At 40.9% G+C, this 15,188-nt stretch overlaps 1 protein-coding gene across 1 annotated transcript in view; it reads right to left on the reverse strand.

Moving 5' to 3' along the window:
* Positions 1-4,245: 4,245 nt before the first annotated feature.
* Positions 4,246-15,188, reverse strand: part of LOC117810693 (trichohyalin-like) — a 28,950-nt gene continuing 18,007 nt past the window's right edge. Inside the window, exons 11-13 of the mRNA XM_034680621.1 lie at positions 14,949-15,047; positions 14,365-14,470; positions 4,246-4,550 (exon numbers count right to left, since the gene is read on the reverse strand). Coding sequence (XP_034536512.1) covers positions 4,525-4,550; positions 14,365-14,470; positions 14,949-15,047 — 231 coding nt within the window. The 3' untranslated portion in view covers positions 4,246-4,524. The remainder of the gene's footprint in view (positions 4,551-14,364; positions 14,471-14,948; positions 15,048-15,188) is intronic.

Consider the following 15,188-nt stretch of genomic DNA (forward strand, 5'->3'; position numbering starts at 1 on the left):
AACTGTTAAACAGAAACATCATATATTGAGGCTGGTGCCAACCCAGACCTTTCCTTGTTCATAACCATGCAAGGTGATTGCATATAGAGCTGGGGTTCCCAAACTTTTCAGCCCTCGACCCCCAAAATATTGGTGCCAAAGACTTAAATGTTGCTCATACTTCTTTTACTTCATACTTCAAAATTAGTTTCCCTACATTCACATGTGGCTGTGTTTCCTGTGATGCTGTGAATTAACCTGCTGCCACTGATCCTTTGTTAATTAACTGTTGGCTAACCCTAACTTTAGGAGTCATCTGGCAACAAAGAAAGGCAGGAAACTAATGAAATGTACTTATTTGCAGGGTTTTATCTCAAATGTAACTACTATTTTGTCTATATTTTTACAATAATGGGTAAAATAAGCAAATTTAGATTACGTAAAAAAAAATTAAAATCTGGAAGACATCTTGTGGCCCCCCCCAATGGTGTCTCGCGGCCCCCCAGGGGGTCCCAACCCACACTTTGGGAACCCCTGATATAGAGTATGTGTAATGGTCACTAATTTGAGTGTTGCTGCTGCCCACTGGTGGTCTGATACTTTACTGCAACAACACTGATCATTAAAAAAGCAGGGCTTGATGTTTGCACTCAAAATGAAACTTCATACTCCACAAAGCTATGCCACACATCTTCAGATGGTTCGAATATTCATTTAGAGGTTTAAAGGTGCGTCCAGATTCCATTACAGGACCTCTGCTATATTTTGTAATTGTACACACATGCCCTCGCATTAAGAGTGACAAAAAATAATTTCAAAGCAGAGGTGATTTGTATACTTTGTATATTCATCTCTTATTTGTATATATCTACACTCTAATCTTGAATTGAGTTGTCCCATGTGAGACTCACTTCTCCAACCAGCTGCATAAAAATACATTCCTAGAGATGTTAAGAGATAAAGTGACACTTGGTATGCAGGACAAGGAAGACATGTTCACAGCAGCATCTGACTGAAGCTGTGGCCGGATTCAATTTACAACTACACAGAATCTAGCTGTTATGTCATGGTTACTTCAGCAGTATTTTAAACCCAACTGTATCAGTATACTTAATAAGTGTTTATAGAACATTTTCAATCACGGTTTGGTTTTTAGACTTGCCATTTTGTTGCATCTGCATCATTAAATTAAGAAATTTGAACCCCAAAGTCTTTGAGGACTTATTTTTTTAGAAACCTGGAAGCTTAAAACATGGTTGCTCATGTTCTTCTATTGTTTTCAGGTCTATATATCTAAAAGACAGGTGTAAAAGGAACAACATTTGGTTATGTAAACCCTGAGTAAAATGCCCTGTGATCATCATCTTAAACCTAATCTCCTATTTTCACATGGAGCTTCATCACAGCTCATGAAAGCCTGAAAACAAGCTGAGATGCTGCAGCAGTAACTTCTCATTTCATTTCATTTAATTTTTAATTTGATGCTCAGACCATGATCACATGGTATGGAGCCACAGAACATAAATTACAAATAACAAAACAATATAATGATGGCACACGGCATTTTTGAAGTACAACAGATCTTACTTAAACAACGGAAGGACATTCTTCAGAAAAGCTCCTAATTTATAGATAAGTTTTGGCTTATCTGATTTCAAAAGCAAAATTAATTTAAACACAGAGGGACGTTGAAAATAATACCTGGGTATGAACCTCTCTCTATTATTCAGAATGCTTGTGTTCCTGCATTCAAACAAAATATGGTACTCGTCCCCTACACTATCATCATTACAGAGATGACAAATCCTCAGTTTTCTATCCAGGCCTTTATACCTTCCCATGACCTTAGGAATCCTGGTGTTATTCGTTCTAAAATTACAAATAGCCTGTCTATACTTCTGGTTTTCAAATAACAAATATTTTTCTAGTTTTACATCTTGTTTAAATTGTACATATAAATCACATGATGTCATTTTTTCCAGTTCACCTTGCCACTTGATCCAAAGATGTGATTGTTGTTGTTGTTGTTGTGGTAAACATCACCTTTGGTTCAGAAAGAAACAGGAAACCCAACCTTGTTGATGCCCCTTTGTTTGTGGTACAAAGTTCACTTCTCCCCTCCAGTGTGCTGATTAGACAATCCACCACCTTCCTTCAGGTGGAGGTCTCTGCTGACAGCCTGTAGGAGCTGCACCTCAACCATCTCAGGTGGCTTGGAAACCCCCCCATCTGCCCCTGCAACACACACTGAAGGCGACAGTTTTATTTTTGGAGCGGCCACGGGCGCTGTGGCTCGCTCCCTAAGGCTCCAGTTCACTTCAGGATGAGCCCTGTGGCACCCTGAGCCGGGATTAACAGGCAGACAGCAGTTTGTCCACGACAGCCGCTCATCGAAGGTAAACCAGTCAAACTCAGTGTCTGTTGATTGACAAGCTGGTTGTACTGCAGTGTGGTCCTGACCTATTGGCCGGGTGCTAACTTGCAAATGATGCATAGTAGTTAATTGGAGCACGTGCACGATCTGTAATCTTAAACGCATGTTTCATATCAGACATTTTACCCTTTATAGGAAGAGCTTGCTATGCATCTTAAGCTTGTTGTACATTCCTGCAGAAATGTATGCTGGGACAGATTTTAAGCATGTGACAGCCATGGCACATTGAGTCTTTACATTTAGACATTTACTTTTTAAAAAGTGAACTTTGAGCTCTAAACAGTAATTGAATGAAACATCTCTGTACCTCCCTTTCACATTGAACTTGCCTGTTGCGTAAAACTCAAGCAAAGCATACTTCCACTTCAGGTATGTCTTGCTAGGATTTGTTAACCTGATAATTAATAAAGACCTTTCCCTCCATTGAGTTGAATTGAGTCCTGTAAAGCTAAATAAATTGAGGTCATGGCACTGTTTTATCGCACAGCTAATCTTATACTTTCCTCTTTTGAGCTGCTCCAATGGAAACCTCCCAGACATCCAACCCCAGAGCCTTAAAAGGGGGACTCTCATGTGTCAGCTGGCCTCCTTGTCACAGTGGTTGCAGGAGTTACTGTGACAACAGTAATTCATTTTAATCACTCGCTCCAAAGCAGCCAAACATTCAGACAGTTTAAAGTATTAGACAGGGCTGAAATCTTCTGCGGGGTGTTTTCTGCTGCAGCTTCAGTTCTTTAGATACTTCAAGTGAAATCTGAATTATCCCACTGGAGATATACTTTTGTACATTTTTAAGACTAAACTGGTGAAAAGATAATACTACAAAATTTTTTAAATTAATCTTGGGTGTGAAACATGAGGCTAAGCTCACAGTCAGAGCAGCTCTGAGAGGATTTGGGCCTGGAATTGATTTCCAGCAGACTGAGGCTGTTTGTGTGATGGTAGGACAGCAGGCAGCAGGTGCTGGGTGTCGGGATGTTTGCTCTTATTTCCCTCAGTCTAAAATTAGACGGAGGACATTTCCTACTGTCACCCAAAGATACTTAGGGAACAATAATAACGCTCAGGAAGGTGTTTAATCGTAAACAAAACCTGCTATCAATGCAAGTCAGTCACTTTGAAATATTAACTATCTTCTCTAGCGTTGTGTAAGCTTACAGCACCAAGGTCAAATTTAACGTCCTGAATACACTCTTGTCTACAATAATCCATGGTAAAGAGGATTGTATGTCACATTTATTCTCTCTTAATTATACCTCTGACCTTTAAACTTCTTCTTACTGTTTGCTTGTTGTCAATCAAGGAGGAATTTGGACTCAATTAACTGCATCTCACACGTAGCATCTTTGGTTCACAATGTTCACTAAATGCTGGCACCCCTCCTCCCTGCATGAACCTGCTCACCCTCCTGTACGTGCCGATCGCCTTTCTTTGGGTTTACTTTTATTTCCTGCAGAGGTCATTTTTAAATCCGACTGTCTCCTTGAGCGACTATTTTCATAAGTAGTTTGTCATCATTTCAAAGTAGCCTCGCCATAAGCAACAGCTTTACATGCCTTTCTATTTACAATAGTGACGCTCCTTGTATCCATGCAGCATCTTCAGGACCCAATTAAGAGTTTGAAAACCTGCTAATGAGACCGTTGTCACGAGAGCTCGTGGTTTGCTAGGCCAGCTGTAGACCTGCTTTAGAGCCATTAGCACGGGTAAAATCAGTACAGTGTGTGAGCAGCTGAACACACAGAAAGACCATGAGCTCACACACACACAATGAATAACAAAGAAGACACACTTTTAACAGCTAAATGTTGACAAATGAAACACACAGAATCTTTTTAATAACGTTTATTGTGCTGCATGGAAGATTTACTACTGCTGAGATTATTATTCACAAATAAGAGGCGACCTGTCCAGGCAAACAGGAAAAAGACTCTACTTCACTACCTTTAGTAAAATGATACCAAAGTTTCACAGGAGAAAAATAATGACAGGCTTTAAATATATTTTCAAACACAGCTGTAAAGATTTGAAATGAAGGGAATGATGAAGTGATAGTGGCAAAAGTTTGTGCTGTATGCAAGAGAGGAATTCTTCCAAGTCCAGATTGTCTTTCACAAATCTTCATAGAATGGTTCAGCTGTAAAAGATGGAAAAGACAATGTGTCAGCAATTATACGTCCTATTAACCCAACTCTATATTATCTTTAATATCCAGAATTGATCAAAAACAAACTCAATGGTTTTTATAAATGGATTTCATGCATTATAAATGTTCTCACCAGCAGCCCTGTAACAAACTTGTTAACATACTTTGTGACTGAGAACATGCAAGAGGCATCTTATCAAACTCCAGCTCTTCTAGTTGAATGATAACTGATTGATTGACAATCAACAACATTTTTTTATTATCTTATTTTCTAAATTGTATGTATTCCATTCTAATTATGGCCTCTGACATAATGCTCTACTACCCGGATGCAAACAAGCACAGATGACAGATGGCTTTTCACAGAGCAGTGTGGTTTGGCAGTGTTATGATCCAGATAATGGAGATAAAGTTTTATGTAGGCTATGTCTGGAGCAATGAGTAACCAGCACAGACATGTTAAAGTTAACCTGCAAACTCTGCTCATGTTAGCCACACTCAGCAAACCCATTTGGCATCAAACTCTGACATGTCGTGTAAAGCCATGTTCAATAACTAGTGATCAATTTTGACTGTTTTTTTAGTGTTTTATGGCCTGGTCAGTTAGGTAGATTTTACATTTCTGTGTCAAAGGTGAATAAATAAGTCACCTGAGACCATTTAAAAGAAGCATGTCATTGACAATCCTGTGAACAGACCATTAGAGTATTCAAATCAGCTGGAAGTAAAAGCATTTAAAAGCCTTTCAATGTCTAGCTTTGACATCATTCCTCTGACTTTGCAATGTTTTTTAACAGTAAAACATCCCTTCACTTTACATTTCATTGGAGATTCTTTTGGAGCCTCTATGTAGTGTGTCCATTTTGTGTCAAATATTTCAGTTCAATTCAAACAACTTTATTTCTTCCTCTAGGGGAAGCTTCTTATATGTGAAGGACATCGATAAACAGCTATTCAAAAACATAAATAAATTAAACACAAGAGATCAAATGTAAAACAATATCTAATACATATATTGATAAGAGGACTGATAAATAAACAAGCTTGAATAAAGACATTGAAATGATCATGGATCATGGATCAATGAAAGGATCAGTGAACAGTCTTGGTAAAAATAATGAAAATGTTTGTGAAATAGAAAAACCTAGAGAGCATTTGAAAAGATTATTTTGAATATTACTTATACAAGCATGTTAAAGATGTTGATGGCAATAAGAATAAAAAACAAGTATATTATATCTGTTGTATATATTGGCTAAAGGAAAATGAAGTGATGAGTCTCCTTTGTCTTGCAGGCCTTTAAAAATGCTGATGGAAGTGGGCTACACTAACGGGCTGGATCCTGACCTGTCCCAGCAGTATCCTCCGCCCTTACTGCCAAAGCCAGGCAAAGACAACGCAAGGCTCCAGAAACTCAAGAAGAAGAGATCTAAGAAAAAAGGCAGCCTCTCTCAGACGCCCGTCCCCTTTCGATCTTGTTTGTCGCCTGTCAATGAAGCAAGCACAGACCTCGAACACAGTGACCAGTCAAGCCCACCAAGGACACCAGATTCAGTCTACGTTGCAGACTCCACAGTTTCCAGTTTCCCTCTTGGCTCCCTTTACAGTCACCCTGCATCTGCATTCCCTCATCCTCGAAGCAGTCCCTATGGCCAAACAGGCAGCTTCCCCCCTCAGCCCTTCAAAGCTCAAATCAGGACTTCTGAGGAGCAGGTGGCTCCGCTGTATGAGTGTTCTTCTTTTTTATTTGATGATGTGACACCTTTCATGATGCCACCTTCAACTTCAGCACCCTCATCATCACCACCCGAGCAGGCTTCAATAACTATTCATCCTTCTGTGTTCAGTGTCAACATGACACCAAATTCCCATGGGTCTGTCACAACAGTCCCCTCGTTTTCTGTGTCACAGCCCAGCACTAAAATATCAACTCACAGCCTGACCCTATCCCCAGCCACCCCCAACTGTGGCCCAGGCCCGGCACCTTCTCAGGTTACAGACCTACCTCCTCTACCACAGCTGCTATCAGGTTCAAACACTCAGACACAACCTTTTATTCCCAGCCAGGGGGAGACAAATGCCAACTCAAACTCTCAGTCCCAGACACTATTTTGGACTGCCAGACCTACCACTAATGGCCACCGTGCTCTAAGCCAAATGTCCTCTGAGATAACCGCTTCAAAAATATCCCTTGTTGAAGCAGTGAGGGAGACAAGGCCTGATGCCACACAATCCAGGGTTTACACATCGAAGGCAACATTTTATGAGATCTCCAAACCCCCCTCCATGCAGGACCTGACAGTTTTAAACCAAGCAAACCAGAGAGCATTGTCATCTGCAGTATGCAAGGAGAAAACAATCGTGCCGGTGGTGAAACCTGATCAGAATCTTCCGAAGTCCTGGTCCCAATGGGGAAGACCTAAGACTCCAGCCTGTACCCCAACCCGAGTATCAACGCCCTTTATTGAAATATCCAAACCTAACCCACTTTTATTTGCTGCAAGTCCTGCTTTCAGCTGCTCTCTAGATTCACTAGCTCCTCTGATTCAGAATGATGTTCCCAGACAGAAGTCTGTGATTCAAACTAGCAGTAAAAGCGCACCTCCTGCTGCCACCGAAGAACTGAAGCAGACTGAAGTTAATGACATTACATCTATCAAACAAGCTAAGAACTATACAGAGGTAGAAATTAATGACAACGTAAGCACTACAAAGGACACTGAGCTTTACCCCAGAAACAATTTAGCATCAAGTATGAACGCACTTGTACCTGCTGTAGTCAAACCAACACCAGTAGAACCAATTGTTTCAAAGCTGAAAACAGTCCCTGTTTCTGAAAGTGAAGTATCATCCCTGCCAAAGGTGCCAACTTTTTCCTCCACTGTACCCAAGACTTCAAATTTCAACCCTCAAGTTGTGAATTCAGTCCAAGCACCCCTAAGTCCTCTGCCGTCCACTCACCGTCCACCTGTGGTCGACGCACGCAAGTCTTTATCGTCACTACTAGAGACTCAAATGACATTGGCAACCTCGAAGCCCAAATCCCGATCCATGTATTATGGGCTCACTCCAGCTGAGTATGCAGCCTTTGGTGGGATTAGGTCTGCTCCCTCACATCATAGCCCTGTACCCACCAGGGCTAATAAAACCTCTGGCAACATAACACAATCCGATGACCTCCAGGTCTCAAAGTCTGGTGCAACAAATCAACCCAATGGACACCAAGATCATCCGTCTGCATCGGAGGTTCCTGCTGCTAACACTTTATTGTCACCGAGGGATTCTGAGCTTCCAGCTGAAGGGCTCGTCACACATAGCAAAGATGTGTTTGAGGAAAATCTGTCTGACGCTCATAGTATTGGAAAGCAATCAGTTAAAACAGCTATTGTGGACACAATAACACCTGAGCTCTCCTTTGGCTTGGCACAGAAAACAATGCAGCAATCCACAATTGATGTATCCACCGCAAAAGCTTCATACACTGAGGCTTCAATGCAAATACCTAAAGCAGGTGAGGTACACACACAAAGTGCGGCTATACTTTCTGTAGAGGCAGTGCTGAACACAAACCAATGCCTGGCTGATAGCAATGGTATGTTGAGTTCTTCCTCACCTTTAGTTAAAGAGGTCTCTTGTGACAAAAGACAGCGTAGTAAAAAAGGGAAAGATGTCACAGAGAACCGTAAAAATCTTGAGAGAAAAACTATAAATGTAGATTCCAAGGTAAAAACTGTAAGACAACAACCTGGACAAACTGAGATAGCTCCAGTTCAGTCCTACCAAAGTGCTGGTGGAGTCAGTCCACCAACAGTCAGTGGTCTGAATGTCCCACTCAATCCTGTTAAAGATCTAGCTGACCATGAAAAACTGCCTGTCCAAACTCCAAATGACTTTAAACCTCAATTCTCAGGGACTGCCAACATAAACAGTGCATCAATCTTGGGAAATAAACAAGGCACCAAAATAGCTTCAGTAACACCTCTTCCCAGTCCAGCAGCTACTAAAGAGCTATCACGGAAACCAGTGGAAGAGGTTGAGCAGCAGATTAAAGCCAGCAGCAAGACTACTCTCCCCAATAAGACAACTTCCATGGCTGGTAATGCAGAAAAGACCCCTGACAAAACAAACTCTGGGCCACAGTTATCCAATATGTTTGATAAAGATTCAGTTATCACTACCACAAATTCAGTTTTGCCACATGGGCCTGTCAGATCATCTGTATGTTCTGCACAGTACGGTATCTGCACAGTAGTAGTATCTGCAGCTTCACAACACACTAAAACAACTCAACAGTTCAGTGCAGAAACAGAATTACAATTTCATGGAGAAGATCTCTCTTTAAAACCTTTTAGCATAACAAATACACCTGCTGTCAATGCTCACTCAGTAGGTAAACCTGCCAGGAAAACCATTGTACCTGAGCCCCCTGTCACCGCAATTAAATCCCCAAACATCTTTGACAATAAACTCCCGTTGGATTTCAGTTTGCCCACAACTGAGCCTCCAAAGATGATCCAGAAGAGCCAGAGCATACCTCTAAACACACAGGGTAGTGTAGGTTCCAGGGGCCAAGAAAACGTAGCTCAAGGGGCAAGCTTTTATACAAACTCTATAGAAAAAGCCCAACAAGCAACTGAACCTAGTTTTGCAATCCCTGTTAAAGTTGCAACACTGCCAAGCCAAGGTAATATTGAAACCAAGACCCCCACTGACAACAAAGCTGACACTAACAGAGCCAGAAACACACCAGAAGAAAATAAATTACTCCCACAATCCACCAATGGTGGGGTTAGCTTGTTGCCTTGGAAAACACCAATAGAACATCCACCTACCTCACCTGTTAGAGCAGAATATACACCTTTGCAAAGTGCAGATGCAAAACCAACATCTGATCCTTCGAAAGGCAACATGGTTCTCCATATGCCCAGCAATGAAACCAAACCACCTAACATACCACCCACAGGACTGCTAGCTAATAGCAAGTCCTCCACAGGCACCCTTCTCCCTCGACCACCAGGAGTTGTGGAACCTCTTCAACAAAATAGACCTGTTGCAGAAACTGTGCAGAAAAACACATCTAATTTGGATGCTGTTCACAACACTAGCATTGAAACCAAAGCTCCAAACAAGCTTCCTACAGAAGCTACTGTGTCTATGATGGCAAACACAGCAGTTAACATTAAACCCCCTTTGAATGCTATGCAGGTTATTAAGACTACCATGCCATCTAGTCCTAACATGAGGCAAGTCCCACCAATAAGCCCTCAAGTGAAATCAGAAAGACCTCAGAGTCAACCAACCATTGATACAAGCCCTGTTTCTGGTACTGTTGCACAAACAAGAATCAGTGCTTCACCTGGGCCAGGTGATAAACTGATTGCAGACCGCCCAGTTGAGCCTAAATCCTTAGAGACATCCGCACCACTAGGTACTACTGGTACCATCATAAAAGAACAACCCCCTTTCAGGCAGCCCATTTTAGGCAACAAGTCATTACCAAGTCCACCGATGAGGACTAAAACTTCTGTAACTTCTAAGACTGAGACAACAACAACTTCCTCTTTAAGTAGTCAAGTCATCGCTAACAAATCTAGCTTCAGTATGGAACACCAAACCATTACCAGACAAAGTCCAAGCATATTAGCTCACGATAATGTTCAAACTCCTATCAGTTCAAAAAGCCCTCAGACTAGAGCTAGACAGTTTGGGCAATCGATTTCTGAGATAAACAAATCTGTTGAAAATATTGTTCATGTTTCAAAAACTCAAACCAGAGATACTAAAGCATCACTCAGTCCTCCAACAGGGACTAAACATTTGCCCTTAATAAGAGCCTCCCCTTTACCAGATCCGAGAATGCATAATGTATCTATTCGATCCTACACTCCTACTATACCCCAGTCTCCTAAATCTCCTGTTTCTCCAAACCTTACCAGAGAGACAAAACCCCCAATCATTTTAAGAGATCAGACAAACCGTATTATTTCACCTATTCCAAATAATGCAACTACAAATACAGTTCAAGCCTTAACTAAGTCAATAACTGAGGTTTTCCCAAAACCAGAAATAAAATCACCTTTAACAATAAAGGAGATTTCAGTCCTGACTAACAGTGTCGAGGGAAAAGTTCAATCTCAAATGCAGAAGACCAAAACCAATCTTGCAACAAATTCCTTGAACCAAAGACAGCTATCTTCACCTAGCATTGATCTTAGTGCTTCTAGTACTGTTCACACCAATAAACCGACTCCACCAGCACAACCCCCAACTAAGCAGGTTCAATCAAGACCTTCCTCTGCAACTGTAGAAACTAAACCCTCAGTTGTTACAAATAATTTGTCAAGGTCTCCCCCAGTTCCGGTCCAGATTAGCTTGCATACAGATATTGTTCAGCCTTCGACAGAGCTACCAGTAGGGAGAACTTCCCCAGCAAAGCCAGCAACAGATACTGTCATGCAAGCGTCCATAATTACAGCTGCTGTGATTGACTCTGCCACTCCTGCCTCTCTGCCTCAGGCCTCAGTCTCAGTCAAAGCTCCGTCTCCAAACAGAGGAATGTCACCGCCATCTCAGCAAAAAACTGGACTCAAAGACAAGGATGTTCTGAGGACCAAAACGACGGATGCACCGAAGGAAGCCCCGACAGTGGAACCCTCCACGAAGTCAGTGACATCAACTGCATCTTCAACTGCTGATAAGAAAACAGCTAAAGCAGGGACATCCTCTGCACCCGCTGAGCCCAAAGCAACAAAGAAGCCAAAAGGCTTGATGGGTAAGCTCAGTGGATGGACACGGCTCAAGAAACACATGGTTGTTGAACCAGAGGAGCTTGAGTTTCCAAACCTGGGGCCCAAATCTCAAGACGATTCAGGCGGCAACAAGGTGGAAACAGATATAGGGGATATCGGTATGTCAGTGACAGACCAATGTGCCAATCAGGAGGTGGTCAAAGACCAAACTGCTCCTATTGCGCTGAAGATGTGGGATGCACTCCTATTTCAGATGTTCTCCACCAAGGATCGAATCATCAACCAGATCAATTCCCACAAGAAAGATTCAGCTGAGAAAAAAGCAACAAAAGACAATCAAGCAGAAGTCCCCTCGTTTGTCAATCGTCTGCCAATTTTGCTATACAGCCCCCGTTTTGATGCCAGAAAGCTTAAGGAGGCAGCGGAGAAGCCGCTGTCAAAAATATCAGCTGTGTTTGAGAAGGGGCTGATAAAACGCAAATCTCAGGAAGAAGAACACAAGGACTTCAACAGGAAAGCTAGAGGCTTTGGTTCCAGAAAAACTGCAGAGGAGTAACTTGAATTGAAGATAAAGTATGCTTGGGATTGATAAATTGTAAGTGATGTGAAGCTGCACTGCTGCATGGTTAAACAAAAGCTAGAATAAAAGCATTTTCAGGTAGGTGAGGGAGTAAGTTAAAATGTCATGTGGAGAAAATAGTTCTAACTGATTGGCAAAAGCTATTTCCATGAATTCTTAAAGATGAAATGTGCCATCGATGATATATCGATGATCCTTGGATATAAACTGAGTAAGCAGAAAGCCCCACAATGACAAATAGGTGCTAAGGATGAACTCTGCAGCTCTCTTTGGTTTGACTTTTGTTTTTTCATTTTTTGATGTTCTTGATTGAATGCATGTAGTGTAGATACTTTGATTGTTCCTTGATTTATCAAGCTCTATCTTTTTCTATTTTTCTAAATAACGTAAGGCTTTTAGTGTACACTGCTGGTAGACAGTTTTTAATCTCTGTGTTAATAGGGCTTTTACATTCCTGGAACAACAGGGCAGATGGATGTATAAGAAAAGATGAGAAGATGAGTGAAGGATGACGGTCCAGTCAGAACAGAATTCTGTAAGTCAAGTATGGATAGAAATGTAGCAGTGGATGTTTACGCTTTTGATCAGGGCAAGAAACTACAACCACATCGTGTGGTCTCTCTCAGAGTGATGAACCTTTTACCATTTGTACTTCTGGATGACTCAGCCCCTTTAGAATGCCTTTTTCATCTCATTGGTTGGGGGATGTCATCTCAGGTCTTTGCACTATTTTTAATAAAATATAGGCTTTAAATTATTTATAAAATATGAGATTATATATTTCCCCATTTTAAACAAAGTGACAGCTGTTTAGGATTAGGGTTGTAAAATGAAGCCTTGAAGATGTAGGCTAAAAGGTGCTCAAATTTTTATTTGTTGACTTTTGGTTGGGAAAACTTGGGTCTCCATGGTCCTTGAGGAAACAGTCTTTTGAATTTTATACTCTGGACTTTTTGTCTTGGTCTCAGGTTATCATCAAGACAAATTTAAATCTGTCTAACATTTTAGTCTATGACGAGGTAGCTGCAAAACCACCAACATTCCCAACAGGATCAGCTGTACACTGTTCGGTGCTAATTATCAGTTGTTAGCTTACTTCAACAAGAGACTGAGGTGATAGACATAGAAAATGAACCCCAGCATGCAGGACTCTAAGCTCCTCTGATAAAGATTAAAAAAAAAACACTGGGGAAATGTCCAGTTTGGATAAATACATTTAAACCAAAGTATGCATTTGTACTGTATGTATGAGACTGTTTCCCTTGGTTTGAAAAGACAGATATCTATTGTTCTCTTCACACAACTTTAATATAACAACATAACTTTAACTGGTGTGACAGAAAAAAAACGTTTCACCAAGTCGGTGGGTAGTGCTTTCTTGCCTTGTCAAAGATCATCCAGGACTAGTGAACAATATTTTTGACTTTGAATGTAACCGGGATGTGAAAATGAAGATCAATGAATGACAATGGAGATGTTAAGTTCTGCTGTGGGAAGGTAGAGTGAGGGGAAAAGGATGAAGGCTGGATGAAGAGAGATATTTCATGATGAGCTCTGAATGATTTTGCGAGTGCAGCAGCAGCAGGTATTAGCATGTTGTTAATGTAGTTATTCTGCCCCTTTTTATCGCTTTACTTGATTTTGAAAACGTTTTCCTCCTTGATTATCATGACTTGATCTTCTATGGGAGACGGGGGACAGGGGGCGGGGACTTTATTTGTATAAGCTACCAACAGAGCCATTTATTACACTGATGCTTAAAATATGATGTTTTTTCTTTACTGTGTGATTCTCAAAAATGCATAAAGTTGAAAGTGAATCTGTCTTCTTGTACATTTCATTTTATCACAATGCTGTTGTGCCACTAAAACAACCTAAAACGACATCTTTTAGATTGTGAGTTTCAAAAGGACAATGACGGCTGACAGCTTCTTGTAAAAAGATAAGGCTTGTTATAAAGTAAGTTGTTCAAAGCTAACAGTCCTACTCCGATTACTAAATTTACTTGACACGACTAAATCATTTAATGAAACCAGTGGTCACTGTGTTTTCTGGATGTCTTATTGTGTTGCTCATTGATGTGTTTGAATTGGAGCCTTAGGCACATATTAACAAGATATATCAGGTGTTTGATACATGTACAACATTCAGGTTTATATAATGTAGTTGATGGTGGGTGGTTTTTGGTTTCCATCTTTTCAACATTTCAAATTTCAAATTGTTGAGGACAAGTCAAATATCAGTTAAACTTAACTTTTGAAAAAGTAAAATAGAATTCCCACTGGTTTAAAAGATTAGCAAAGCAGAAATTAGGCTTTCAAATGCATTCAGTAGAACCAGTTGTCATCAGATTACTGATAATGTTAAAGTGAATGTTTCTAAGAGTAGTATTTAAAATACTTTCAACAGTATTTCAGCATTGTAATAATTTACTCCATCTTCCATTTTCTAGTGTTTCGTGCATGGTTGTTCTTACCTGACTGACAGTTTCCGTCATAACTGCCGTCCTGATCGTCAGAGACCTTCTCATACTTCCCGTGACCCGTCACCACAAACTTGTATTTTTTACCCGCTGAGCTGTCCTGAAATTAAATTGATAAACCAATATTTAACAGCGACTCAATCACAGTACAGACAAACTGTTGAAAAACTATCACCCTAAGAAACAGCCCTAAAAACAAACTGGTTCCTTATTGCATATTGCAGAAAATTACAGTTCAGTTCTTCTCTAAAAGTTCACCAGGTTTCATTTCATGCATCATGTGTGCCTGGGTGTTCTGGACATGAATGAGCTGAGTGATACTGCTGCAGCCAACAGAGGGCAGACTTCTATTCCCTGCTCTGTTTAACAGAGAAGAGATGATGTAAACCAGATTAACAGAAGCTGGGTGTGGTGGGTTTCATGCAGCAGACAACCAGACCGAGGATCTGAGTGACCCAAAACTGAGATCAACAAAAGAGAGGGGAGCTAACAGAGAGGTTAAGAGGTGATTATTGGGGTGAAATGCTGAGTAACGTTGTATTAAAATAAAGCTCATCCAGGGTTCAATTGTGACTCACTGCTGGTCTGCAGGGCGAGCTGCAGCGGCTCGCATCTTCACCTCCTTTGACCCACTGATTGATGAGATCAGCCACACCAACTTTCAAACTGTCTGCATCCTGAGACACAGAGAGGAAACACATGTATTTACCTACACGTAAGATTCTCTGTAAACACAATGCATGTGTACAAGACTCAAAGATGCTTTGTAGACAAGATTTGACTTACACATCCTTTAAAGTTTACACATCTGATAGATT

Source organism: Notolabrus celidotus, chromosome 3 (assembly GCF_009762535.1).
Source record: "Notolabrus celidotus isolate fNotCel1 chromosome 3, fNotCel1.pri, whole genome shotgun sequence".
Taxonomy (NCBI): domain Eukaryota; kingdom Metazoa; phylum Chordata; class Actinopteri; order Labriformes; family Labridae; genus Notolabrus; species Notolabrus celidotus.